At 34.3% G+C, this 26,455-nt stretch overlaps 1 protein-coding gene across 5 annotated transcripts in view; it reads left to right on the top strand.

Annotated features, from left to right (window-relative positions):
- The window catches only part of Fut8 (fucosyltransferase 8), a 166,961-nt gene that overhangs the window by 89,463 nt on the left and 51,043 nt on the right, over positions 1–26,455 (top strand). For all 5 annotated transcript variants that reach the window (XM_070031754.1, XM_070031759.1, XM_070031761.1 and 2 more), the window contains 4 exons: positions 2,178–2,293; positions 2,423–2,585; positions 6,053–6,167; positions 20,781–21,018. In XM_070031754.1, the coding sequence (XP_069887855.1) occupies positions 2,178–2,293; positions 2,423–2,585; positions 6,053–6,167; positions 20,781–21,018 (632 nt within the window). The remainder of the gene's footprint in view (positions 1–2,177; positions 2,294–2,422; positions 2,586–6,052; positions 6,168–20,780; positions 21,019–26,455) is intronic.

Below are 26,455 nucleotides of genomic sequence, written 5' to 3'. Positions count from 1 at the left end.
GACCCTGAGTTTAAGCTCAAGACTGGCACCAAAACAAAAACATACTCCTCCCCCTGCCACCCCCCCCAACCCCCCCCCAAAAACCCAAAGCCGTAAGTTAGAACACTTGTAAGGTTCTCATTTGTTTTTCCTCTATGGGGAGCACTGCCTTTTGTTATCCAATTCATTTTTATTAGAGCATTTAAAAAAATAGTACGATTAAATTTTAATTACTTTCTGGCAGGATAGTAAATCTGATCTCTTTCTCCACCTTAGCCAGAAGTAGAGGTCCTGTATGTCTTTGCATAGTAAATATAATAGAACATTGCATTTCCTACTTATTTTGTATCGCTAAATTATATTCTAAAAAATGACATCTTTGTTCTACAGCATATTGCTGCCACAGTAAATCCCAAGAGGTAAAACTTTATTTTTGTTTTCACATGGTTTTCTCGAAACTAACCATCTAATTGTGAAAGGAATTAAAGACCAAGCTTTTAAAAAACACCATTTTGAAAACTACATTATCAGGACATGCTGTATTTGTAAATGTGTATAAATATGTGTTTATAAATTGGATAGTTGTACAAATAACAACTATTTTTATCTTATCATGATATTCATTGTATATCTACAGATGAAAGCCTCTTCATTCATAGTCCTGTTCAATGTTAATGCAATAATTTCATGGGAAATTATAGTTATTTTGATAAAACTGCAATAATAACTTCTTTACTAAAAGCTGCAACAGTAACTTCTAAACATTGGTAGTGTAGATAATTAGTAGTTAATTTAGCTTCATCATTTAGATTAAAAAATGTTAGAAAAACTATTTTAAAAAGCTACCTCATTGGTATTTGCACCAAGGGACTGTTGAGATCTGAGTTTAAGTTCTGCCAACTATAACTTAAAAATTAAATTCACTTAAAGATATTGTGGGCAAGAGTAAATTTTAAGATTAGAGCTCATCACATAATAGCCTTAATAAAGTTTATTATCTGACAGTATGGTAAATACTTTCACAGATACTTTCTTATTTAAATAGAGTTTGGAAGAAAAATCAGCCATTATTTAATCTTCAGGACTGCAAAAGTATGGATATATTTATTCCCAATGGCCAGAAGTCTGTTAAGAGTTTCATTGATTCCAGAATCAAGGTGTCCAGAGGACAGCCTTTGCCTTTTCCCACTTCTTTTCCAAGGAAGAAAATTCTTTATTTCTTCTTCTGTTTTCAAGGTAGCAAGCAGCCATATAACCTTTTACTATTCTTTAGTTAAAATCTCTCTGTACCTCATCACATCACTCCTTGTGATGACATTTATGGCCCACTTAAATAATGCTGGACAATCTTGTATCACAATTTCAGAATCCTTAATCATTTACTCAAGATTTCTTCTGCCATATAAGATAAAATGTATAGATTCCAGCGATGAGCATGTGGATATGGATATCTTTGGAAGACTGTTGTTTAACATAGTACAAAATTTTATTTATTCATGGGAAAAGAAAATACAGAATATTGCAGAAAAAACAAATGTGTTAGAAATAAGTAAAATTTGGAAAGAAATGGAGCAAATAGGTGGAAATAATAAAGGTCTTACAGTTTCTTGGTCATTTTCTGACGTTTTATATTAATGGATGGAATTTGTTTTGGTTACAGATAGAAATTAATAAGCTAAAATACAGTTTTTATACTGTAGTTCATCTACTTTTGTGAGTCCCCTCCCTATAAAACCGGTGCTTAGTAATTTAAACTCATGAATTGAAACACCAGTTTACATAGTTTGATACTGTGATTGTTACTGAATTACTTAGGATTTGATAATTTGAATATGTCCAAAGACATGTTCTCATTAATCTTTTACTTCACCATTTTTGATATTAATGAGGAATTGACCACTTTGCCACAAATTGTGGCACTGCAACTAATAGAACTAGAGGTTTTAGCACAGTTTCTTAAAGGTTTAGTAACCCCTAGACCATTGCAACTCTGAATGAGATTATTTGTCTGGTTTTGTTCATTTTTATGCCAGTATTTGTGGTTAATTTGTACATTTGTGGAGAAAATTTAGCTGGTACCTCTTTTGTGGCATGTTTAACCATTTGTAGAACTACTAAATATGGTATAACAAAGTAAGAATGTATCTTCTTTCGTAACTTAAAAGCTAAGTGTTTATATTTTCTTCCCTTAACTCTAGGATACCAGAAGGTCCCATTGATCAGGGGCCAGCAACAGGAAGGGTACGTGTTTTAGAAGAGCAGCTTCTTAAGGCCAAAGAACAGATCGAAAATTACAAAAAACAAACCAGAAATGGTGAGTGATTCTGCTCTTTTTTTTTTTTTTCTTTTCTACTACTCAGTATATTGGATGTAGCACAAGCAATTGAAAATTTTCTCTTACCAAATTGTGGGAAATGCTGATCTTTCTATTTTTTGACTGTAGGTCTGGGGAAAGATCATGAAATCCTTAGAAGGAGAATTGAAAATGGAGCTAAAGAGCTCTGGTTTTTTCTACAGAGTGAATTGAAGAAATTAAAGACTCTAGAAGGGAATGAACTCCAAAGACATACAGATGAATTTCTTTCGGATATAGGGCATCATGAAAGGTACTATTTTCCATGTAATTTCATTGGAGCTTTTGTATACATGGTAATTTGGGAATGGGAAAGGAACTTTAATTTTTTTGCTGAATGGTGAATGACAGGATTTTTAAGAACAGTGGACAACCTGAGGTATCAAAGGATAGCAGTTGCCAAATCAACCAAACTAAATAATGGGAAAACATTATTGAAAATATTTTTCTAGGAATCTTTATGTGATATGAACTCTAAAGATATTAGTGATACTCAATAGTGTATTAAAGTATTTTCCAGTAAATGTCCTTCATATGCAATCAGTAGTTAGAATGTGTGGTTTTGCACTGCAGAATTCCTACAAGGTTACAGTATTTTTCTGCAGTATATTTCTAATTCAAACACTAAAAACTTTTAAATAATACATCTGAGGATTTCTAATTAAAGGTAAACAAGTTTTGGATAAAGAAGTCTATTTTTTTAAATCACTGTCTGTCTAGTTGATAGAAAGGGGAACCTGAGATCTGCCTACTTAAATTTCTTTCTCCTATTTATACATCTCTAAATAATATGTAGTTTATCATCCATAGAAAAGAAAATGTTATAGTGCTGCTGTGTTCATGCAAAATAAAATACCCGAGAATCATTATAAATACAGTGAAACCTATTCTTTGGCCTGTTATATTTAAAGTCTTAAGTTCTCAGTAGGATTCTTATAGCAATTTCTGTCTCATTAGTGAACAATAAAAGAAAAATTGTTATATTAGCACAGCCTACTACTGGGAAAAGGAAACAAATTGCTCATACAAACAAGAGTTTCATAGATATTAACATCATCAATGATATAATGATTTTGAAAAATTGCTCCGTTGTTTTAAGTGAAGTTATAAACAAAACTCAGTGGATTGGATCATATTTTAATGTTAATGATTCTACAGAATTATGGTAACATACAATTAAAGGGCCACTGAGTTATTAGGTTCAACATTAGGCTGTCCTTTGAAATTTTTAGCCCCTCTGGCATCAGGCTGTATTAGGCCATATGTTGACCAAGTCTATCCTTAGGGCATTATTCTAAAGTTACATTGATTCCAGGCACCAAACTGCCATTAGCTGGAGCTTTATGCCTGCATGCTTTGCTTATTTTAGTTTTGTAGAAAAATGAAGATTTTCAAATAATCTGATACAGTATTTGTATGTGGTATGTAAAAAAAGATTTACTGATTTCTGATGGAATCTTTAAGGATTTTTTATGTAACAATATAATTTTGAAATTAAATTTTAAAACTTATTTTCAAAATATAGTTTGTATGTGTGCTTTGTACAAATTAAAAATGAGCATAATAAATGGCTTATGTGAAATGGATGTAACTCATTGTTACATTTTGTTGTTTATTGGATTATGCCATTTAGTGTATGTTAAATAATAATATTTCACTGAAAACAAAATGGAAATTACAGGTACCTATGTCAGTTTCTTAAATAGAAATTATAATGAATCTGGGATACAACATAGGGTAATAATTTAACTGCACAAGGCCAGATTACAATGTAGTAATATAAGTAATGAGCAAACATAAGCAAGTATTAGAGAAATAACCCTTTAAGTAGTGAATGTACAAAACAGAAGGATTTGAAGTGGATAGAAAATATTCTTATGCTGGCCATTTCCAAGATTCTTGAGAAAAGGAATTAAAATTTACTTTTATGTTTCTGTCTGCTGATTTGTTTGTATATGTATGCGTATGTGTTATATGTAACAGAATTTGAATTTGTCAGCACACTTGATCTGCTAACACTCTTACCAGTTGAGCCATACCTCCAGCTCTGCTTTTTGCTGGTTATTTTGGAGACAGTTTCTTTCACAGGCTTTTCTATCCAGCTGGTTTTGAATCATGATCCTCCTGATTTCAACCTCCTGAGTAGCTAGGATTACAGGCATGAGCCTCAAGCATGTGGCTGCTGATTTTTTGTGTGGACAAAAGTGTATTATTATTAAACTTTATTATTTTCATTTATTTCAAAAGTATTGGATATATAAAAATAGATAAAAGAGTTACTACATGCCCCACAATTTCACCATTTATTTATGTTTCACATTACTATTGTACATGTGTTACCTATTTTTATTTTTACATTTGCCCAAATTATAGTGTGCAAATTGTCTCTCTTAAATGTTAAGCTATTCTGAAAAAGAACTATTTATTTTTTGGTTTACAGAGATGCTGACTACAGGGAAAATTATTTAGTACTTCTATTTCTTCTGAAGGGTTTCTTTCTTAGGATTATTAGTTTTTTGTTTTCATTTTTCTAGCTTTATTGGAATGGGCTAGGGATGTTACTCAGTCATAGAACACTTGCTTAGCATGGTCAAGGTTCTGGATTTGATCTCCAGCACTGCCCTGTTAGTATAGTACCAATTTCTAGGTAACGAAAGGGAGAGGAAGGAGAGAGGGAAGGAGAAAAAAAGGGAAGGGGGGGAAGAAAATGGAGAAGGAAAGGAAGGAAGAAAAAAGAGAAAGAGAAGAAAGGAAAGAAAAAAACCCATCAACATGTTGGCCATAAAAGAAAAACAAATCAAAATGACACAGATTTCATTTCACTGTACTCAGAACGGCCATCATCAAGAACATAAAGCATAACAACTGCTGATGAAAAAAATGTGGGAAAAGAATTTGTTTCTATGATAACAAATATGACTTTCCCATTGGTTACCATTTGCTCTGTTACTAAATGCTTTAATATTTAGTTGAGAACCAGGAATAAAAAAAATGACCAACACTATGTTATTTCCTCCTAGGTATGTTCAGGGCTACTCTCATCATCTATTAACTGAGTACTTCTGATCAGGCCCCTCCTTTGGGGTCTTAGAGGAAAATAGATATTGGATTGTTTTATGACTGGCTATGCAGTTATCACATATTACAGTAAAATCTAACACAAGTAGCTCCTTCTTCTGAGTTGTAGAATTATTGATCTGTTCTCTCCAGACAGAAGGTAAAAGCTCTGAAACAACTTTTTCAGGGCATTTGGCATTAAAAAAAAAAAAAGAAGGACTTACCAACTATCACATATCTTGCTACTTCATACTTATTGTTACATATGTATTGCATGCATTATTTTAATTTGTTTATGTTTATTTTAAGATGAAATAACTAAATCTCAGAGATAGCAAAATAACTTTGCTAAGATACAAAGAAGTAAGTGGCATATCTAAAATTGAGAATTAGTTCTCTCTGGTTCTTTGATCTTTCTTGTCTAATTTCAGACTTGAAGAAAAATGAGTATATTTTTTCTATAGTAAAAACTTACTATTAAAATAAATCTGAGATGCCAGAGACTAAAGTTTAATTGCCTTGATAGAAAATAAAAGATGAGTACCACATCAGTTTAAGCATCAATCTTTATGATTATGAAGAATTTGGATCTCTTCTAAAGACTGTATAATCTACTGACAGAGTATAAATAAGATGGACCTGCAACTTTGTTTGCATTTATAGGTCTATAATGACGGATCTATACTACCTCAGTCAAACAGATGGAGCAGGTGATTGGCGGGAAAAAGAGGCCAAAGATCTCACAGAGTTGGTCCAGCGGAGAATAACTTATCTCCAGGTAAGGTTGAATTAGCATGTAATTTCTAAGTGGAACAAGAAGAAAAATCATAACAATATATAAAGTATGAATTATTGTTTGCTTGTAGTTTTTCTAGTACTTGCCTTTTAACATTATTCTCATTTTACATATATGCCTTGAGTGAAATATAAAGATAACTAACAAGTGAAATATAAAGATGACTAAAACAAGGTCCTGGCCCTAAAAGAGTTGCTTATACACACATACACAAAATCTATAATTATGAACATAGCTGTATTTTAGGAGTGAAATATATGAGATATTTATAGCATTTTGAGGAAGGAGACCTTCAGGGTAATTTTGTGGAGGTTGTATTTGATTCTAACCGTAAAGGATAATTTTAAGACCTGGACACACATAAATGGAGGAAAAGACTAGCTTGAAAAGATGATGGGAGCAGTGGATTATAAGAGGGAAAGAGCAGTACAGGAACCCAGAGGTTCTTCAGGTTGTCTAGAATATTAACCACCAGAAAACCGGAAGTGTCTCAAGTGGTAGGTAGAGTGCTAGCCTTGAGCTGAAGAGCTGAGGGACAGCACCCAGTCCCAGAGTTCAAGCCCCACAACCGACAAAAATAAAAAAGAAATTAGATGACAGTGGTTAAGCGTTATGGTGCATAGCAATGAATGGTCACTGGAAATTTTGTTTCCTAAATACCATTATAGCAACATATAGGAAATACTAGTAAACTCATTTCTAGCCTTTAAATCAAATTTTATTTTTTAAATCCTCATTAATTTTATCTTTCATATATGTAAAGAAATTATCATTTTATTTTATTTTTATTTATTGTTTTGGTCATGGGGCTTGAACTCTGGGCCTGGGTACTGTCCCTCAGCTCTTCAGCTCAAGGCTAGCACTCTATCACTTGAGCCACAGTGCCACTTCTGGTTTTCTGGTGGTTTATTGGAGATAAGAGTCTCAAGGACTTTCCTGCCCGAGCTGGTTTTGAACCTTGATCCTCAGATCTCAGCCTCCTGAGTAGCTAGGATTACAGGTGTGAGCCACCGGCGCCCGGCTTTCATTTTTTAAAATGATTTCTAATTTTAATTTTTTGTTAATTTACTTTATTGTTACTATAGAGGTGATATACAGAGGCACTACAATTACATGAGTCCGTGATAAGTACATTTTCTTTGGTACAGTGTATAGCTATTATAAGCCTGGAGATTATTTAAGATAAAAGGATCATAGGAAGAAGTGACATTTTGCCTAGGATGTGGAGAGGAGACTTGAGAAAGAGATTAGGAAAATAGAATTGATAGACTCTTCCAAATAGGTTCAGGAGCTGAAATTCCTGGTAATGGGATCACTGACTGACAAGGAACTAAGAGACTGAATTTGCAGAATTCGTAGAATTCTTGGAAACTGAAAAATGCTGAAAGTTGAAAATACTCAACTCCATCCTTTCCTATTGCTACTGATAACATAATTTCTGTGTACTGACACTCTGCTTTCCCTTTAAGACTGGAGGCAAAATATCAATTAATCACATTTCTGTATATTTTAAGGTACATATTTTTCTACATGTAAGTAGGGAAAAAATAGCAAATCAGGTTTAAAAACAACTTGATTATGGTATACTGATTTGGTCTCATAATCTCATGACTGTTCGTCAGTGGAATCTATAGAATAAGAAATACTTTACCTCCTGTAGGGAAGAGATAATTATGTCTTACCAACTAGGTCCTTACTCAAGGAACTATGAATGGCTGGTGGTACAGAACTATTTTCTTTATTTAAAGTGGAAATAATAATGGCTTCCCAGCATCTTCTATTTCCACTTACTTTTATATCTACTATTTTTAAACTATTATCTGGTCATGGTTCAGTTCTCTACACTGTGGACCTGCCAGCTGCTTTTGCTTCTTTTTTTTTTCTTTCTCTTAGGTTTTAGTTTTTATCGTAATTTTCAATATTGAGGAATTTCACTTGTAAATCATACTCGTAATTTATAATTACATTTATAGTACAACTTAACATTTTTCTTGGACTTTTACTTAAATTTACTTTTACTTAAATTTCTGTGTTTAACAAGTTCTTTTATGTAACTGGAGCCCCTCTGTACATCACCTTTACAATAACAATAAAACATACCTTACAAAAAGTTATTTTACATTTTCTCTTTTTTCCATGAAAAGTGAGTGTTTAATATTCAAGGAGATGCAAACAATCTCAGTAAAAAAAAAAAAGCATAAGTTGGGTAAATTTTTTTTCAACTTTTTAATATATGATTCTTTTCATCTAGACTAAAAGCTCCTTGAAATATTTTCCACTTTTGCTTGTGTGTTTTAACTTCAAATTGTGCTACTTTCTCATTGTGTATCCTTGAATTCATTATTTTTGAAAGATTTCTATAGTAAAAATAATTTAATTTCATAGTGAATAATTCATTTATACAAATTTAAATTATGTTAAATATAATTTTTTTACCTTTCATTCAGTTATATATATTTATTGTAAAGATACTGTCAGAGGGTTTACAGTTACATGAGTAGGGTAATGAGTACATTTCCTATTGAGCATTGTTACCTCCTCCTTTGATTTTCCCCAACCATCACTTCCCTCCCCACCTCCCCAACTCCTCCCTCCTCCCCTCCCCCTCACGCCCCCCTTACATTGTAAAGTTCGTTTTCAACATAGTGTCCTGTATATCTCATCGTCACAAATAGGTCTGCCTGCATCACCATTTAAGCATTCCGCTATAACCCTTTCCCTCCCCAAATTACAAAAATGTATATACAAGATGCAGAACACCAGAATCAAATACACTGAAAACAGGGGTTATACCATTGGGGAAGAACTTACAAAAGAAAAAGATGCAGAATACTGGAATCAAATACAGTGAAAACAGGGGTTATACCATGGGGAAAGAACTTAGAAAAGAAACAAACAAAAAAAATCACATAGTGCATGAACTCAGGAACTATATTTTTAACATTATTAGTAGAGATTAAAAATTAATCACCCACTATTTCTTCCTCTTATCTGTATAGAGATGAAAACAGTCATTCTTTTCCATTCCAACAAAATTAAACATATATGTAGTTAGGAATACTGATTTTAATAGATAATGTTCTATTTGGAAGTTTTTACCTGCAGTACACTTTGAGACACAGCTGCTTTAAAAATGAATTAATTTGTCAAATAATGAGATATTTGGGGAATAGGATCCTTTTCTAAACGTAGAATTAATTTGTGTTCCATTTATACCATATCCTAAAGGCAGTTTCATACAGTTTAATTTAGAATCTGAGAGATAGCTGTAGCATTTAGAATATGAGCATAATACTAGGAAATAATATTTTTAAAGAGTATAAAGAACCTGAGTACTAGTGGTTTATACCATAATCATACCTATGGAGGAGGCTAAGATCTAGAGGATCACAATTCAATACTACTTAGTAGAAAACTTGACTAAAGTTTATTTTCAAAACTAGTAAAAGGCAGAGATGTGGCTTAAGTGGTATGCTGTCAGCCTAGCAAATATTTTGCCCTAAGTTCAAACCCCAGTACTGCTATGAGATAGAGAGAATAAATGAAGAAATCTTTGTTTGGTATCTATACAAAATTAAGCAATTCATATACTTACTATTGGAAATTTTGTAAATGCTTTCCTTGTTTAGTCCATTAACTGGTTTGGCTAAGGATTATAAATGCCAGGTATATTGAATACTTACAGATTATTTTCCCCATAGATATGATTTTAATTAATCAAGAAACTCATTTAGAAATTGTATTGAGCCTTAAAATCTAGCTACACTGGGCATTTTTCTCTAACTTTTGGACCCACATCACAGACATAAATATTGTAAGTATTATTTGATATTAAAATTGTGGTTATGATTTTGTAATACTTTTTTCTGCCTCAAGCTTACTGCTCATAAAGACATTGCTCTACTCTTTTTCTGTTGATCATGATAATATCATTACTATGAGAAGTTGTTCAGATGAATGAGTTAATCTTGGCAATATACTTATAGATCATTTGAAATTACACTAGTGATTTGAAAGATCATAATAAGTTGTATCTATGTACAAAATAATAGGAAAAGAGAACATTAAAAGCAAATGTTTTTAATATTTATGTCTAATTGGCAAGGTTTTATCACTTAAATATCTGTATTCTTGATAAATAATTCACATAATTTTATGTTACTTTCATTATTTTGGAACTACTGATGGAGTTGAAAATTTTGAGTTTCACTAGTTTTTTAATAGCATTAATGATATTTATTGTTGTTTCTCATTAAGAATGAGGAAAGGAGGGAAGTGCAGCAAAGGGGAGGGGACAGAGGAAGAGAAGACTCCAAGACAAAAATTGGAAAACAGTCCCTTTTTTCCATTTTAGTAAAATAGATATTTAAGACTCAACTATATTTTGTCCCAGATTCTTTCTCTCTTTTTCCCTCCTTCCTTCCTTCCTCCCTTCCTCCCTCCCTCCCCCCTCTCTCTTTCCCTCCTTCCTTCCTTCCTTCCTTCCTTCCTTCCTTCCTTCCTTCCTTCTTCCCTCCCTCCCTCCCTCCCTCCCTCCCTTCCTCTCTCCCTCCCTCCCTTTCTTCCTAACACTGAGGCTTGACTCAGGGCCTAGGCACTGTCCCCAAGGTTTTTTGCTCACAACCAGTGATCTACAAGCCACAGCTCCACTTCTGATTTTTAGATGGTTAACTGGCAATAAGAGTCCCAAATACTTTATTTCCCAGGCTGGCATTGGACCATGATCCTCAGATCTCAGTCTCCTGAGTATTTAGGATTATAGATGTGAGCCATGGTGCCCAGCAGAAACTCACTTCTTATATATGACTTGGATTCAAGTAAAATAATGGAATGATGTACTATTCAAACAATAATCAAAAGGACAAAGGAATATATAGCAATGATAGCATGATCAACTTATAAATGTTTAATTCTATGTGCGCTTAATAAGAGAACTTCAAAACACATGAAACAAAATCTGTAAGATCTGAAAAGAGAATAGCAAAATACAATTGAAGATTTTATCATTGCTGTCAATGATTGATAGAAGTACCAGGCAGAAAATAAGCAAATATATAGAAGAACTGAACAACTGTCAACCAATGGGAATGAGCAAACAATTGTAGCATATTTCACCCAACAAGAGCAAAAAAAACCGTTCTTAACAAGTATGTATTGTACATATACTTAAGTACATCATATTCTGAATAGTAAAACAAACATAAAACGGTAAAATCACAGAAGTTTATTCCTTTATCAAATCATAAATTATAAATGAAGAAAAATAATAAGGTCATTTCTAAACACTTGAAAGTTCAATAATTCATTTCTAAATAGACCATGCGATAATGAAGAAGTATTTTATCAAATAAAATTATACAATCAACTCAATGAATATGAAAATGAAATGCAACAAATCAGCTAAAGTAGAGTCTAGAGGGACATTTATAGTACTTAAGTGCTTATAGATGGAAAAGTTCTCAAGCAAACAATATTAGCTTCTACCACATAAAAGAGAAAAGCCTGTTAAAAGGAGCAAGATTAATCCTAAATGAGAAGAAAGAAGGAAATTATAAAGGGTGGAAATTAAAAAGAGAAGGGTGACAAACAAAACAGTTGTTGTTTTTTAGTCAATAAAATGGCTGAATGTGGTTGGCTCATGCCTATAATCCTAGTTACTTATGAAGCTAAGATACAGAGGATTGTATTTTGAAGCCAACCTGGTCAGAAATAACAAACAAGAAAAAACCAGGCTGGTAGTGTGTCTCAAGTGGTACAGTGCCAGCTCAGCAAGCAAGCAAGCATGAGACACTGAATGCAAGCCCCAGTACTACCAAGGAGCAAAAAACAAAAGGCAACACTTAGTAAGGTAACAAAGAAAATGAAGATCTAATATAAATTAAGGTTAACATATGATAATATATATTGAAGTATTAAATGAATGAGAGGTTCTCACTATAGACATTTAAAAGACTGTAAGGAAATATTTTACAAAAAAAAAACCTTTATCCATGGGATTTTATACCTTAGATAAATAGACTACTTCTTTGAACACCACAAACATTAAGAACCTGTTCAAGATTAAAGAAATTGAATTCATAATCTTCCAAAATTGCTTTTTACTTAATTAATTCTTCCATGGTAGATTCTAAGCTGGACGCTTTTGATCACTTATTTTGCCAGTGCCTTTGTGTAATTTCTTCTCTTTAGTGTGGAACTTATTTGTGACTTGCTTCTAGGTAGTAGAATGTGGCGTTTACACTACGTTTCATGGAGACTCCTTTTCATCAGCAGAGTACCTATAAGTACTCTCTCTGGCTGGCTTGATGAAATAATAAGAAAATACATATTGCAAATAGCTGAGATAACTAGCAATAGGCCAGGGCCTCATACTCAGATAAAACCATGGTTGTTGTTCTGTTTAAAGCAGAAGACCCAGCTACACTGTGCCAGATTCTTGACCCACAGAAACTGTGAGATAATAAATATATACTGTATTAAACTACTTAGTTTGTGATGATGGCTATCAACAATAGAAAACTAATATATCTAAAAAACACTTAAAAATAAATTATACCAATTATTCCAAATAATAAAAGGAAATACTTTCCACTCATTTATGAGGATAGCTATATCCTGATTTCAAAACTAGTCAAAGACAGTATAGTCAAAAACTAATTTCCATATACACTGTCACCCCCTAAAAAAAGAATCCAGTAAAATCTTATTAAATTGATTCCACAACTATATATACACCCATATATATACAGAAATACACACATGTGGAATATGTACACATACACATATGGGATGTATACATATATATATATAAAATATGTATATACATAGACATGTAGAATATATACACACACACACACACACACACAGAGGTCTCTATATATAGATATATCATGGTCAACTAGGATTTATTTCAGGAATGCGAGGCTGTCTAACAGCTCTATGGTCAATTAGTTAATCTAGTAACAGATTTAAGAAGGAAAACAGGACTATATAGTTATCAATTAAGAAAGTTTTTGATAGCAATCTAGTGCTCAGTCATGATCAAACACTTAGCAAACCAGGAATTGAAAGAATACTCTTCAGCTTGATTTAAAAAAGAAAACACACACACACAAACAAGTAACATCACATTTATTAATTAAAGACTAAATGCTTCTCCTTTAAACTTGGGAACAAGACAAGGATTACTTTCTCACCACTACTGTTCAGTGTCATAATGAAAGTTCTATTTGGTGCAATTAGGCTATGATTATCAGTGTAGAAAAATTCCAACAATATAACAGCAAAAGTCCTAGAGTTAGTTAAGTGAATTTAGCTAGCCACAGTAGATACAATCAATCAGCACACAGAAGTTTATCATATTTTGACACCATAGCAATACGTAATTGGAAAACAAGATTTCAAAACACAGTGTTATAAGTCAGTGGTTTTCATGGATTAAGATTTGGGGAAAGCTGTGACTCAAAAGAATAGCATAGTTGTGTGCTGGTAGAATTTATATAAAGCCTGGAATTTAGCTAATAGTATTAGGTAATGCCAGTGTCGTGTGTGTGTGTGTGTGTGTGTGTGTGTGTGTGTGTGTGTGTGTGTGTGTGTGTGTGTGTGTGTGTGTGTGTGAGAGAGAGAGAGAGAGAGAGAGAGAATATGAGTATATATAAAAACTGGTAGAATTTATATAAAGCCTGGAATTTAGCTAATAGTATTAGGTAATGCCAGTGTCGTGTGTGTGTGTGTGTGTGTGTGTGTGTGTGTGTGTGTGTGTGTGTGTGTGTGTGTGTGTGTGTGTGTGTGTGTGTGTGTGTGTGTGTGTGTGTGTGTGTGTGTGTGTGTGTGTGTGTGTGTGTGTGTTGTGAGAGAGAGAGAGAGTGCTGAGGCTTGAAAGGACCTGGGATCTGTCCCTGAGCTTTTGTGTTCCAGGGCAATATTTTGCCACTTGAGTCACAGCTCAACTTCCTGCTTTTTGGTAGTTAATTGGATATAAGAGTCTCATGGGCTTTCCTGCCTGGCTGGCTTTTAATTGTGGCCCTCCTAAATAGCTAGGATTACAGGCTTGAATCACCAGCATCTTGCTTTTTAAAATGTACTGTCATTAATTGACATCTCATGAAAGCTAAACAGTAATTCTCTGTACTATTTTTATAATTTATTATGGATCTTAAATTACTTGAAAGTAAAAAGTTACAATATTAAGGATTTTGGAGGTTAAAGAAAATAAGGTGAATTGGTTAGAATACTCTTAACTGGAGGCAGTTTGATAAAAGTGATCTTAAGACCTCTTTCCCATTGAAAAATAATAACTGATTAGTTCAAAGAAATTTATGCTCAGCTACTAGTAGATTCTCGGTGTAGGAGCAGTTGCACAGAGAGATGAGAATTATCTCCCTCCTAGAGACATGTGATTTAATTTATTGTTCGATTAATCCAGTGAGTAGCTAAGTGCTGTAAGTACCAATACTACCCAGAAGGATGTCATTGTGTGGAATAGAAAAGCCAGCAAAATAGCAAAACTTACTCTGACTTTCATTTAAAATGAAACTACTGCAGTCTTTGCAAGGAATAGTGCCATCCAGTTTCCCTTTTGCAACTATTTCATCTCATTATCTTCCCTAAGGCTTACTTACATTTCTTTGGCATGTGGGCACTTTTACTGTTTCCTTTTTTCCCCTCTTTTTCCTCCCTTCTTTCTCCAGTTTTTTAAAAAAAGAGTACCTGCCTTTTGAGGAAAACATGATTCTGAAATGGTAAGGAGGATCTTTCTAGAATTTAGTCTTAATATTCTAAGAATGCTGTTTATTTTAACTTTACTACTTAAGCTGATTCTAAGACCTGGGAATTGGAGTTGTAAACTTGTGAAGAAAAGTTGAAATACTTGAGGAGATAGATCTTTTGCATGCGTGTGTGTGTGTGTGTGTGTGTGTGACACACACACACACACACACACACACACACACACACACACACACAGGATGGGCAGAATCTGGCTCTTTAGATTTTTTTATGGCCCTTGTAGAATATATTACCAGGATTGTTCTGGTAGGAGTCTGATTTGGAGGCTTTCTAGGGACCACCTGGAACAGTATAGCAGTTCCTTAAGTGCCTCTCATTTATTATTTTCTACTGGATTTACACAATACTTAGAAGGAATTTGATTTCCTGAAACACTTGGTAATTTCTTTTGTCTGGGCTGTCGTGTTGCTGTTATTAGTTACAGCTGATCACTATTTCAGGATTGGAAAGGACACCTTCATACGGTCTTAATTTTGCTAGGGAAATATTTCTGTAATATGTTGTTAGGGAGTTAATTTCCAGTCTTGGCTTTTAAAAAGGAGAATGCCTTTTAACTTCCTCTTTCATGGATGTTAAGTGTGCCCAAAGTCTTCATTTTAATTACCACCATGCAGTGCTTCAGTTCACTTATTTGCTTCATTACCTTTTCAGCTTTGGTTTTGAAAATAATTTTAGAGAAAATTACATTGTTTCCAATACAATGAAATGTTTTCACCTCACTATTAATGAATCTTTTTTTCCTTATCACCACAAACTGGATATTGCAAATCTTTTTAAGCAAATAAATTAAAAACCTCTTTATAGTCTTGTGTTTAGATTGAGAGCACAGTAAAATTTAACTTACCTGGCCTAATACATTCCTTTGTTTTTACTGAACTCTCCTCATTGTAAATGGGAGCTATCTGTAGCTTATCTCCTTTCAGGAAGAAATGTTCTCAAGAGAGTTGCTGGAATGATTCCCTAGGGTTCTGATTCTTAATTCTAAACTTACAAAAGTAGCCATATAAGGCACTCTAAGCCTGAACTTTTTGCTACATCTTGTGTTAAAGACATCTTGGGAGAATAGATAAGGACAGTGGAAAATAGATTGTGAGGTCTGAATTCTAAATTCTGGATTGCACACTGCTTACTTATTTTTGTGATTGTGGTTATCTTCTTTTTGTCTTTTAAAATGTAAATAGGCTGAAGTATAGTCATTGAGCATTCACTATAAGAGAAATTTGACATGGTTATGTCTAGTTTATATTGACTAAATATTTTCATTTCTTGTTGATTTAGCCTTTTCCTGTAATGTTTTTGTTTCATAGTAACCCTGGACAGATAAATGGAGGGAATTACATTGTGTCTGAAACATTTGTCCTAAGAATACTTTAGTTTTGTAAGGAAAACATTTATAAATAGTAAAAATCTATGATTTAGACTGAGAATGTAGCTTGAGTAAACATGTGCTTAGCATGTATAGAGTCCTGGGTTCAGTCCCAACCATTGTCCCCAAATTGAATTCACCCAGTGTGAAAAAAAGCCTCTCAGATTATAAATGATATGGTAGTTCATACCAGTGTGGAGTATGTATCATCTTGTTCAGCCATCATCATTATCTCTGAGAGAAGGGTAGATTGAACAGGGAGAGTTGTTCAATTTTAAATACATTAATTGAAGCAAAGTCATACAATTGAGTTCATAGCAGAATTTTCATTAGGACAAAAATCACACCCTAAGCCTCTCTACAAAGCTCTTTCATTAGCGCATGTTGTCTGAAGTACTTTGTTAAATTTATATCCTATTTCTAAAATTTGGATTGTTATAAATTATAACCACAAGGAGCTAGACTAAATCTGCCCATTGATGAATCTGGCTTTAAGAAGATCTCATATAAAATAATCTCACATTATAAACATGATTTTTATAGAGGTTATATTTTAACTGATTTTTTCATACTTTTAAAGTATGGACAACTACTTAATAATTTTAAAGACATTTCATGTAATAAACTACATCTTTCAAGGTTTAGCCTAAATTCAGTTTTATCTAGAATCCTTCATTTTAGCTGAAAGTGGATTTTTCAAAAATTCTTCAATTATCACAATCTTAGAACATTTAAATTGCTCCAGTAGTTATTTATATGTGTGCTTTCATTTTCCATTGCTATCATTTTTGAAGATTTACTACATATATCAGATACATTAATGAATTTAAGTTTATTTGAAATTGCTTAATGACTGACACTCAAGGCTGAAGAGTAGAGTGAATGAAAGTCTTCCCATGGGACTCATTGGGACATTTTTTATCTGTATTCTCTCATTTTTCCATTCCCAGATTAAAAGTACTTCCTAGTGAGCTTCCTCCACTAACTTTATCAGAATCCCACATGTGTGAGGTGGGAGGAGGGTTAGTGGAGGGGACAATTGATGAGACTCCCAGTATAAAACAGCCACATTGCTGCAGTCTTGCATAACTGGTAGGCATTTTATATGAATGCATTAAATAAGAAAAAATTCATTTTACAAGTAGTGGAACAATTAAAGGGAAGCTTTCTTTGGTAATGAGGCCCCTCCTTTACATTTTTTCCCATGGACAAGTTACACCTCTAGCTATCAGCTTGGTGTAGTGTAAAACCGAATCATGACCATTGACATATTATTTGATAAGAAATTTGAAGATTACGAAACTTTTTATAGACTTTGTAACTCTTATGTTTGTTGTTTCTTTAACAGTGATGTACAACATAGACTTCGTTCACATCAGGGATTTCCTTCAAAGTTCCTTTCCACTAGAATAAATCACTGCATATCTCAAAGTTGCCTCTTGTTTTTAGTCCTCTCTGCTTTCCTTAGAAGTAGTGATTCCTCCCTCCCCCCCAGATTTTAATTTTTTTTAACAATACAACTTATCTGTTTCTCACTATCCTCTGATTTTTTTCTGGATGTTCAAAAAATATCCTTTAGAAAGGATATAAGTAGTTTGGGAAAAAATGAGATGTTGCTTTATTCTTTCAGTTTTATTTATTTAGTATTCTAGTCATTCATTTTCTTTTTTTAACTACTCTATCTTGTCTTCATTGATTATCTTTCATATGTAAACCTTTTTTCATTTCAGAGTCTAGTATAATGTTTTCCCCTTATGTCACCTAAAAAATTAATATATTCTCTCTCCAGCTTGATTAGAGGTCTACAGATACTTTTATAAATTTCCCTTTCCTTTGTCTTATAACTTTTATGTCCAAAACCCTGGGTTCTAATAAAATTCTTAAGACATAGTAGATGTGATTTTCTTACCTACAGATGTAAGTCTTCTTTTAAATAAAAGTTCTATAGTTTCCAAAGTAAAGATCAGCTATTCCAATAATTATGATCCCTCATTTCTTTTTTTAAGACAAAAGATCAAGGTATGATGTAATAATAAGGGAAATTGTCATATAGTAGCAGTCTGTACTATTTTTACAGTGATTCAGTACATCTAAAAAGTGTTCAAAAGAAAAAGGTTATTGAAGAATATATAGACTTTTTATTCATAATGAATTCTGGAAATATTCAAGTGCTTTTGTTACAAATCATGAAAAATTGACAAATGTTTGTATCTACACCCTTGATAAACTTTGGATAAAGCTGTGGATCAGTTTGAGAGCATCATTTGCTTTCAGGATCTTTGTTGTTATGATACAGATTTTCCCATTCTTATATACTTTCCTTTTCCTAATCTTTTGTGGCTGAAACAACAAGATGGGATTATTACTGGTCTGCCAGAGTCTCAAATGAAAAATATTACTATAAGAATTCATAGTCTCAAATAAAAAAGGATAAGTAATTTGTGCTTGATTGTAGAAACAATATTGACTATGGATATATAAGAGGGTTAACTCTTCTTAAGGTTCTCATTGGTTCTTCTTTGATCTACAAAAGACCAGCTTGCAATGATACATTTGAGTATAAAAGCTATCTCTTTTGGAGGTACTTGAATGTATTTTCCTTTTTCAGCTTTTCTTTCAGAATGGCTTCATAGCCTACCATCTTAGCTTTTGTAAGGTGAACTCTACTGAAGAGAACAGATGATATCCCTAGAATATAGTTTTAGATTTGAAGTTTGTTGAATGCTTTATTCAAGGCTCATATAAATTAAGAAGTAATTACCTTGCCTCTTGCTGTATGAGGAAAATAGATTCTGTTCCTAGAGGCACCATCCTCTCTTTGCTTGCAGAAAAAAAAAGCTTGGAACACTCAGACTAAAGAATGCTTGTCAAAACAACTTGTTATATGAGGAACTAAAATGCCTAAGGATGTTTAGTAATAACTCACACAAATTAGAGCAGAATTGAAAACTTTACCATTGGGATAAAAGAAATTCTCATATCAGCCAACCATTTTTATGGCAATGTATAGAAATAGAAAAATGGACTTCCCAATTAAAAATTCAAATCAATATCAAGATAGTATAAAACATATTATGTATTCAGTTATAAAAATTGCTGGTAGCAAGCATCATATTTGTTTTAAAAAGAAACTCTATGACTAAATGGTTTACAGTTGTTGAATTCAACAGTGTCTTTACTGAGTGTCTTTTACTTCATAATGAAAAAGTAGGTTTTGTTTGTAGCACGTAGAACTCTGGAGATAAATTAAAAGATAAATTACAACTTCTTCTTTAGTTTTATTACAGAAAGTAAGTTCAGAATCTGAAGTGGTGCTGGAAATGAATGATTTTTACTTCCACCATTAAGTATGTTTGTAACTTTGAGTTAGGGTTATGTAATCACACTTATATGTTCTCAGTTACAGAAAAGTAGGAACACATTAAAAATTTTTGAATTACAATACATATATATAGGGCTGGGAAGGTGGCTCAGTGGTAGAGTGCTTGCCTTGCATGCATGAGGCCCTGGGTTTGATTCCTCAGAACCACATAAGCAGAAAAAGCCAGAAGTGGCACTATGGCTCAAGTGGTAGAGTGCTGGCCTTTAGCTGAAGAGCTGAGGGATAGCACTCAGCTCAGAATTCAAGACCTATGACCCTAAAAACAACAACAAAAAAACATTATATATATTTGCCAGGCTAGGACCTTGAACTCACGGTCTGTGAACTGTCTCTGAGTTTATGTACTCAAGGCTAATGCTCTTCCATTTGAGCCACTGCTCCACTTCTGTCTTTTTAGGTAGTTAATTGTAGTTAAGAGTCTAACAGACTTTCCTGCCTGGGCTGACTTTGAACCACGATCATCAGATCTCAGCCTCCTGAGTAGCAAGGATTACAGGCATGAACCACAAGCACCTAGCTATTTTTCTTACTTTTAAGGAAGTTTTTTTTTTTTTTTTTGCCAGTAGTGGGGCTTGAACTCTGGGCCTGGGCGCTGTCCCTCAGCTCTTCAGCTCAAGGTGAATGCTCTATCACAGTGCCACTTCTGGTTTTCTGGTGGTTAATTGGAGACAAGAGTTTCATGGACTACTTTCCTGCCCAGACTGGCTTTGAACCGTGATCCTCAAATCTCAGCCTCCTAAGTAGCTAGGATTACAGGCGTGAGCCATCAGCACCCAGCTCTAAGAAAGTATTTTTAATATAACTGCTTTGTTTTTTTATTTATTTAGTGATATTTTCTAAGTAATTGTCCTTTTTGGCTTCCATCTCCCTACAAAGAAGTTGTCATTTTACATAAAATTTTTATTGGATCTAATCCTTAAAACTGAATTCTTGGCTTAAGAAGAATTATGTGGGACCAGTTCCTGCTTACATCATTTTTGATACTCATGACATCTAAAGACACATGTTAATGTCTCTGAACAACTTTATTTTCATTTTCGCTTGTTATTTTCTCTGACAGAATCCCAAGGACTGCAGCAAAGCCAAGAAGCTGGTATGTAACATCAACAAAGGCTGTGGCTATGGTTGTCAACTCCATCATGTAGTTTATTGCTTTATGATTGCATATGGCACCCAGCGGACACTCATCCTGGAATCCCAGAATTGGCGCTATGCTACTGGTGGATGGGAGACTGTGTTTAGGCCTGTAAGTGAGACATGCACAGACAGAACTGGCATCACCACAGGACACTGGTCAGGTAAGGAGCAATGCAGCATGTCAATTTTTTTGTATGATCAAAGAATCAGATTTCTAAATATAGTTTTTTGGATCATAAGCGCCTTTTCTTCTGGATCCATGAATGCTATCCATTACCCAAATAAAATTTACAAAGAAAACAAGTGTTTTCTAATCAAAAGCATGTTTTATGGCCACATATGATGGTGCATGCTTATAATCCCAGCAGTTTGGAGGCTGAGGCAAGAAGATTATAAGTTTGAGGCCAGCAGTAGTACCACACTATCTGAAAAAATAAATAAAAATGTATTTTATGATCTATTTCATTTCTGATGTTTATTTTTAATTGTGGTGTAGGAAATTCACTTTTACTTCAAGGAGTAAAATCTAGACTTTTAATGATGATGATAATGATACAGCTTTTACTTTATAGGATGCTCTCACATTATTAAACTCATTTGCCATCATAATTATTGTATAAAAGTAGACAAAGTTTTCAGACATTGACCTTTCCACTCTCTTTTCCTTCCTCCTTCCCTTTTTTCCTCCCTTCCTCCATCTTTTCCTTTTCCTTTTGCTTTGCCTTTTTCTTTTTTCTAGTACTGAGGATTTAACTCAGCCTTATGCTTGTTAAGCAAGTGTTCTACCTGTGAACTCTACCCCCATCCCTTTTTGCTTTAGTTTTTCAGATAGCTACCTCAAACAATGCTTCCTCCTACCTCCACCTACCCATTAGTTGCAGTAGTAATAATAGTGGTAGTAGTTTTAGTGGTGGTGGTGGTGGTGGTGGTGCAGGTAGGTACTACTATACCCACCTTCTTTTTTGAGAGTCTCACTATATAATCCCAGCTGTCCTGACATTTTTATCGTCCAGCTTCAGCCTCCTGCATTCTGGGATTATAAGAATGCACCACCACATCCAGAATCTGGACCGCCTTTTAATTTCAGAGCTGGGACTGGACGTCAGGCCCTCATGGTTGCGAGGCAGATGTTCTACTACTTCCATGCCTTTGACTCTTACATAAAGCACACACATGTAGTTTCTTTTAAGGGGCAGTTTAGAGGCAAAGAGAATGAACAATCAAAATGTAATAAAGTGGTGGGGACAAGTGAAGAATACTCCAAACCACATGGTGAATAACTATTTGAGGTTTTTTTGGAAGCATTATTTTTTTTTAAAACAGACCTAAAATGTAACTTGGAGGCAGCCTGTCAGGACACAGTAGAAGAATTTTCTTTTTTTTTTTTTTTTGCGGGGGGGTCTGGTCGTGGGGCCTGAACTCTGGGCCTGGACGCTGTCTCTCAGCCCTTCAGCTCAAGGTTAGTGCTCTACCACTTGAGCCACAGAGCCACTTCCGGCTTTTTTCTTTTTGCTTATGTGGTGCTGAGGAATCAAACCCAGGGCCTCGTGCATGCAAGGCAAGTGCTCTACCACTGAGCCACCTTCCCAGTCCCAGTAGAAGTTTTAGTCTTTGTGCATAACATGAAGAAAGAAGCAAGAGAGCATGAAGTTAGGAAAATTAGAAGCAGATCATTGTAAATTTTGAATATTGAGTGCTTACAAATGCTTTTAAGAACAAGTTTCTCTTTCAGGATTTCCATTTTCATGATTGTGGAAATTTTTTCTCACCAAACCCAGTTAGTTTTTATTTAGATAGCAAAGCTGCTGTTTTTGTTCCAAGAGTAGACAAATTGATAAGAAGTCATATTGCTTTCAGCTACTTCCTGGTGTTATCAATGCATTATTAAATTCAAGCAGCTATCTCAAGTCACAAGGAAAATCCATAGCAAAAAAAAAAATCCAGAGCACATATTAAATTATACTGTAAATAGGATGAAACTAATGTTTATAAAGATTCTGTATCTACTATCATATAAATTTTCCAGCTTATACCTTTAATAGTGTCCAATCTCAGGTACCACTGATGGACAAACTAATATTAAGCAATAAGGTGATTAAAAATCACCTGTTAGGTAGGCTACTGTGATTCTTTACAGTAATCGTTCAGCTTCTGATTAGTGGAAACTTAAATGCACACATGACTTTAAGTCTCTTGTACAGACCTAAACAAGCATTATTTTAAGTACATAAGGACTTATATCTGATTCAACTTCCATGAAGTTTCTTAAGGTATGCTTTCCCATTTATGGTTCACAACTCTGTGTGTATGTGTGTGTGTGTGCACGTGCGTGCGTGCGTGCGTGCGTGCGTGCGCGCGCTAGTTTTGGGGCTTGAACTTAGGACTTAGGTGCTGTCCCTGAGCTTTTATGTTCAAGGCTACTGCTCTACCACTTGAACCAACCTCTACTTTGGCTTTTTTAAAAAAATGATAATTAATTGGAGATAAGAGTTTCACACACTTTCCTGTCCAGACTGGCTTCAAATTCCAGTCTTTGGATCTCAGCCTTCTGAGTACTAGGATTAACAGACATAAGCCACCAGCACCTAGCAAGAAATATTTTTATTCTAGGAATTTAGAACATCAATATGTCTCTCTAGACGATGGGAGGAAGAAGAAAGGATGCTGGGCTGTTATTTTTAGTTTTCTGAACTTCATCAGTTAACTTTAGCTTTTGAACCAGAGAGTTTAGCCTCCAAAAAACAGCAACAACAAAAACAATCTTAATGAGCCAGGTGCTGGTGGCTCACACCTGTAATCCTAGTTACTCAGGGGGCTAAGATCTGAGGATCGCAGTTCAAAGCCAGCCCCGTCAGGAAAGTCCATGATTCCTATCTCCAATTAACCACCAGAAAACTTGAAGTGGGGCTGTGGCTGAAAATGGTAGAGCACTAACTGGCCTGAAGCAAAAATGCTCAGGGACAGTGCATACACTGAGTTCAAGCCCCAGGCTGTACAAGAAAAAAAAGAAAAGACAATGATCTTATGTAGTAGGTGCCTTACTCCCTGTCCATCTTTGTTTGGTTGTAGTCACAAAGGAGAATGAGTAAGAGCTATTGATGGTTTGATTTTTTCTCATAAAACTTATTTTCATTGTATATATTTGGTCCTTAAAATGTAAAACATAGACATGATTATTTAACATAATTATTAAATTACAATCTTCAACAACAGGAAACATCTTTAAGATGAAAATCAGGCCATGATAAGAATATCATAGTTTTTCCATGTTAAAGTTACACACAAAGTTAGATGGAAAAAAAAAAGAAAGAAATCTAGATAGGAAAAATAAGCCCTGTGCCCAGTAAACCCATCATTTCATCACAGTGAGATTCCTGATCACTCTGGCTCTGTGTGCTTCTCTGAGCCTCTAGTGCTGCTCACTGTGTTTTCTTTTCCAACATTCTAGAGCTGGAAGATCTCCTCTCACCTGTAATGCTGACTTGATGTAATTAGGGATTTTTAAAACTGACATTGGTGTGGGGAACAAGTGTGTTACAACCATACATGTTTGGAAAGCTTACTATCTGTGCTCTGAAGGTCTAAGACATATCTCTGCCCTGTACTTCTCTGAGGTCACTGACCTAAGTATGTGTGTGTGTGTGTGTGTGTGTGTGTGTGTGTGTACACATGTGCCATGTGCTCTGGTATTCTAACTTGAACTTAGGGTCTGGCTCTGTTCCTTAGCTTTTTCCATTCAAGGCTTGGAGCTATCACACTTGAGCCACAGCTCCAGTTCCAGCTCTTTGATGGTTAATTGGAGATAAGAGGTTCATGGGCTTTCCTGCCCAGGATGACTTTAATCCATGATCCTCAGATCTCAGCCTCCTTAGTATCTAGAATTACAGGTGTGTGCCACCAGCACCTGGTTTCAAGAAAGACCCTTATTTCAGGAATTTAGAATGACAGTTTTAGAATATCTAGGTGCCTCAGAAGAACTCAAACTGCTTTGCACAATAGTGTTTCCTTTATCTTTAGTTCCCATTTAAGGAAATAGAAAAATGCCTGTGAGAGGTCTTTTATAGCTAGAATATATGGGCATTAAGGAGCTAAAATTTCCTCCATACTTTTTCTGTGCTCCATATTGCACACAATTGTACATACTTATTTTCATATTTGTGCCACAATGCTTCTCAAGTTGAGGTAGAAATAATCCTGGAGGAAATGAATCAGAAGTTTGTAATTGCCACAATGTAACATTGTACATATTCCTAGCCTATCAATTTTATTTAATGTTAGAGAGGTGAAATCATTTTTAAATAATGAACAATATATAGAATTGTATAAAATGAAAATTTAATAGAACATCAAACTTCGTTTATCGATTTAATCAAGGCTTCTTATTCTCAGTGGTGTTGAGGGTGTTGAGTTTTTTCCTCTTTGCAGTTGGGAAGGGTGGACGCTCAGAAGCCCCATTCTACCTGAGAGTTTTAATTGCTCATTTTATTTTGAAATAAAAGGTGTGTGGTTTTCGGACCTATACTTCTGGGTTATTTATGCATTGCCAAGCATTTGACCAGAGCACATTAGTAAATGAAATAAATAAAACATATCTCCCACATCTCATTCCAAATTTCAAAACATTTCCCTTCAAGCTGTCTTAGATGCTTACATTAAATTATAGATTTTTTTTTTTAGCACTGTGTTGCTAAGAATGAATCTTTTTAAACAATGTACTCTTTTTAAGCAGGTTCTGGCAGAATGAGTTCAGAGATAAAGATTTGATTTGGGAAGAAGCAAGACATACTAAGCACCAAAGTCACTTAGAAGTGGGAACAATTTCATTGGAAACATTTTTGAAAAATCTCATGAAGTCTGTTTAGACCCAATCAAACACTGCTAGAGCTAGTGGTCAGTGAGGTCCCCTTATTTCCTATGATATATCTGAGGCACATAGTCTTGAAAACGTTCTCAGAAACTGGAAATGTCTTTGTAAACACTGATATGTCTTGTATGCTATATGTGTGTCCTTAAAGATTTGATTAAATTATTATGAATCACATCAGGTTTTAAACATTGAGGTAAATATACTCAATATACTCTTAAAGAGATGTTTTAAAAGTTTAATATAAGTAGAGTTTAAACTTAATGCCATTTGTATTCCCTGGGAAAAGAAATTTACATCGTAGTACTATGTCTTTTGACCAAATATACAATATTATAGTTAGGGTTATTATGATTATTGCTCAATTTTGAAGTATAACTTGATTTTTTAGAAAGTAAAACTGCCAAGCTGAGCACTTAGTGGCTCACACCAGTAATCCTAGCTATTCAGGAAGATGAGATTTGAGGATTGTAGTTTGAAGCCAGCCCAGACAGAAAAGTCCGACACTTATTTTCAATTAATCAACAAAATTAATCATGTGGTAGAGCACCAGCATTAAGCAAAAATCCAAGCAAGAACACAGGCCTTGAATTCAAGCCCCAGTACCAACCCATACACATATCACGCGTGTGCACATGTGCGTGCACGTGTGTGCGCACGCACACACACACACACACACACACACACACACACGAAAAAACTGCCAGAAATATACTGATGCAAATAATGGGTAC

Source organism: Dipodomys merriami, unplaced genomic scaffold (assembly GCF_024711535.1).
Source record: "Dipodomys merriami isolate MVZ:Mamm:240054 unplaced genomic scaffold, mDipMer1.0.p SCAF_1, whole genome shotgun sequence".
Classification (NCBI taxonomy): Eukaryota; Metazoa; Chordata; class Mammalia; order Rodentia; family Heteromyidae; genus Dipodomys; species Dipodomys merriami.
Note: the sequence above shows the minus strand (reverse complement) of the source record. Positions and strands in the feature narration are given on the sequence as shown.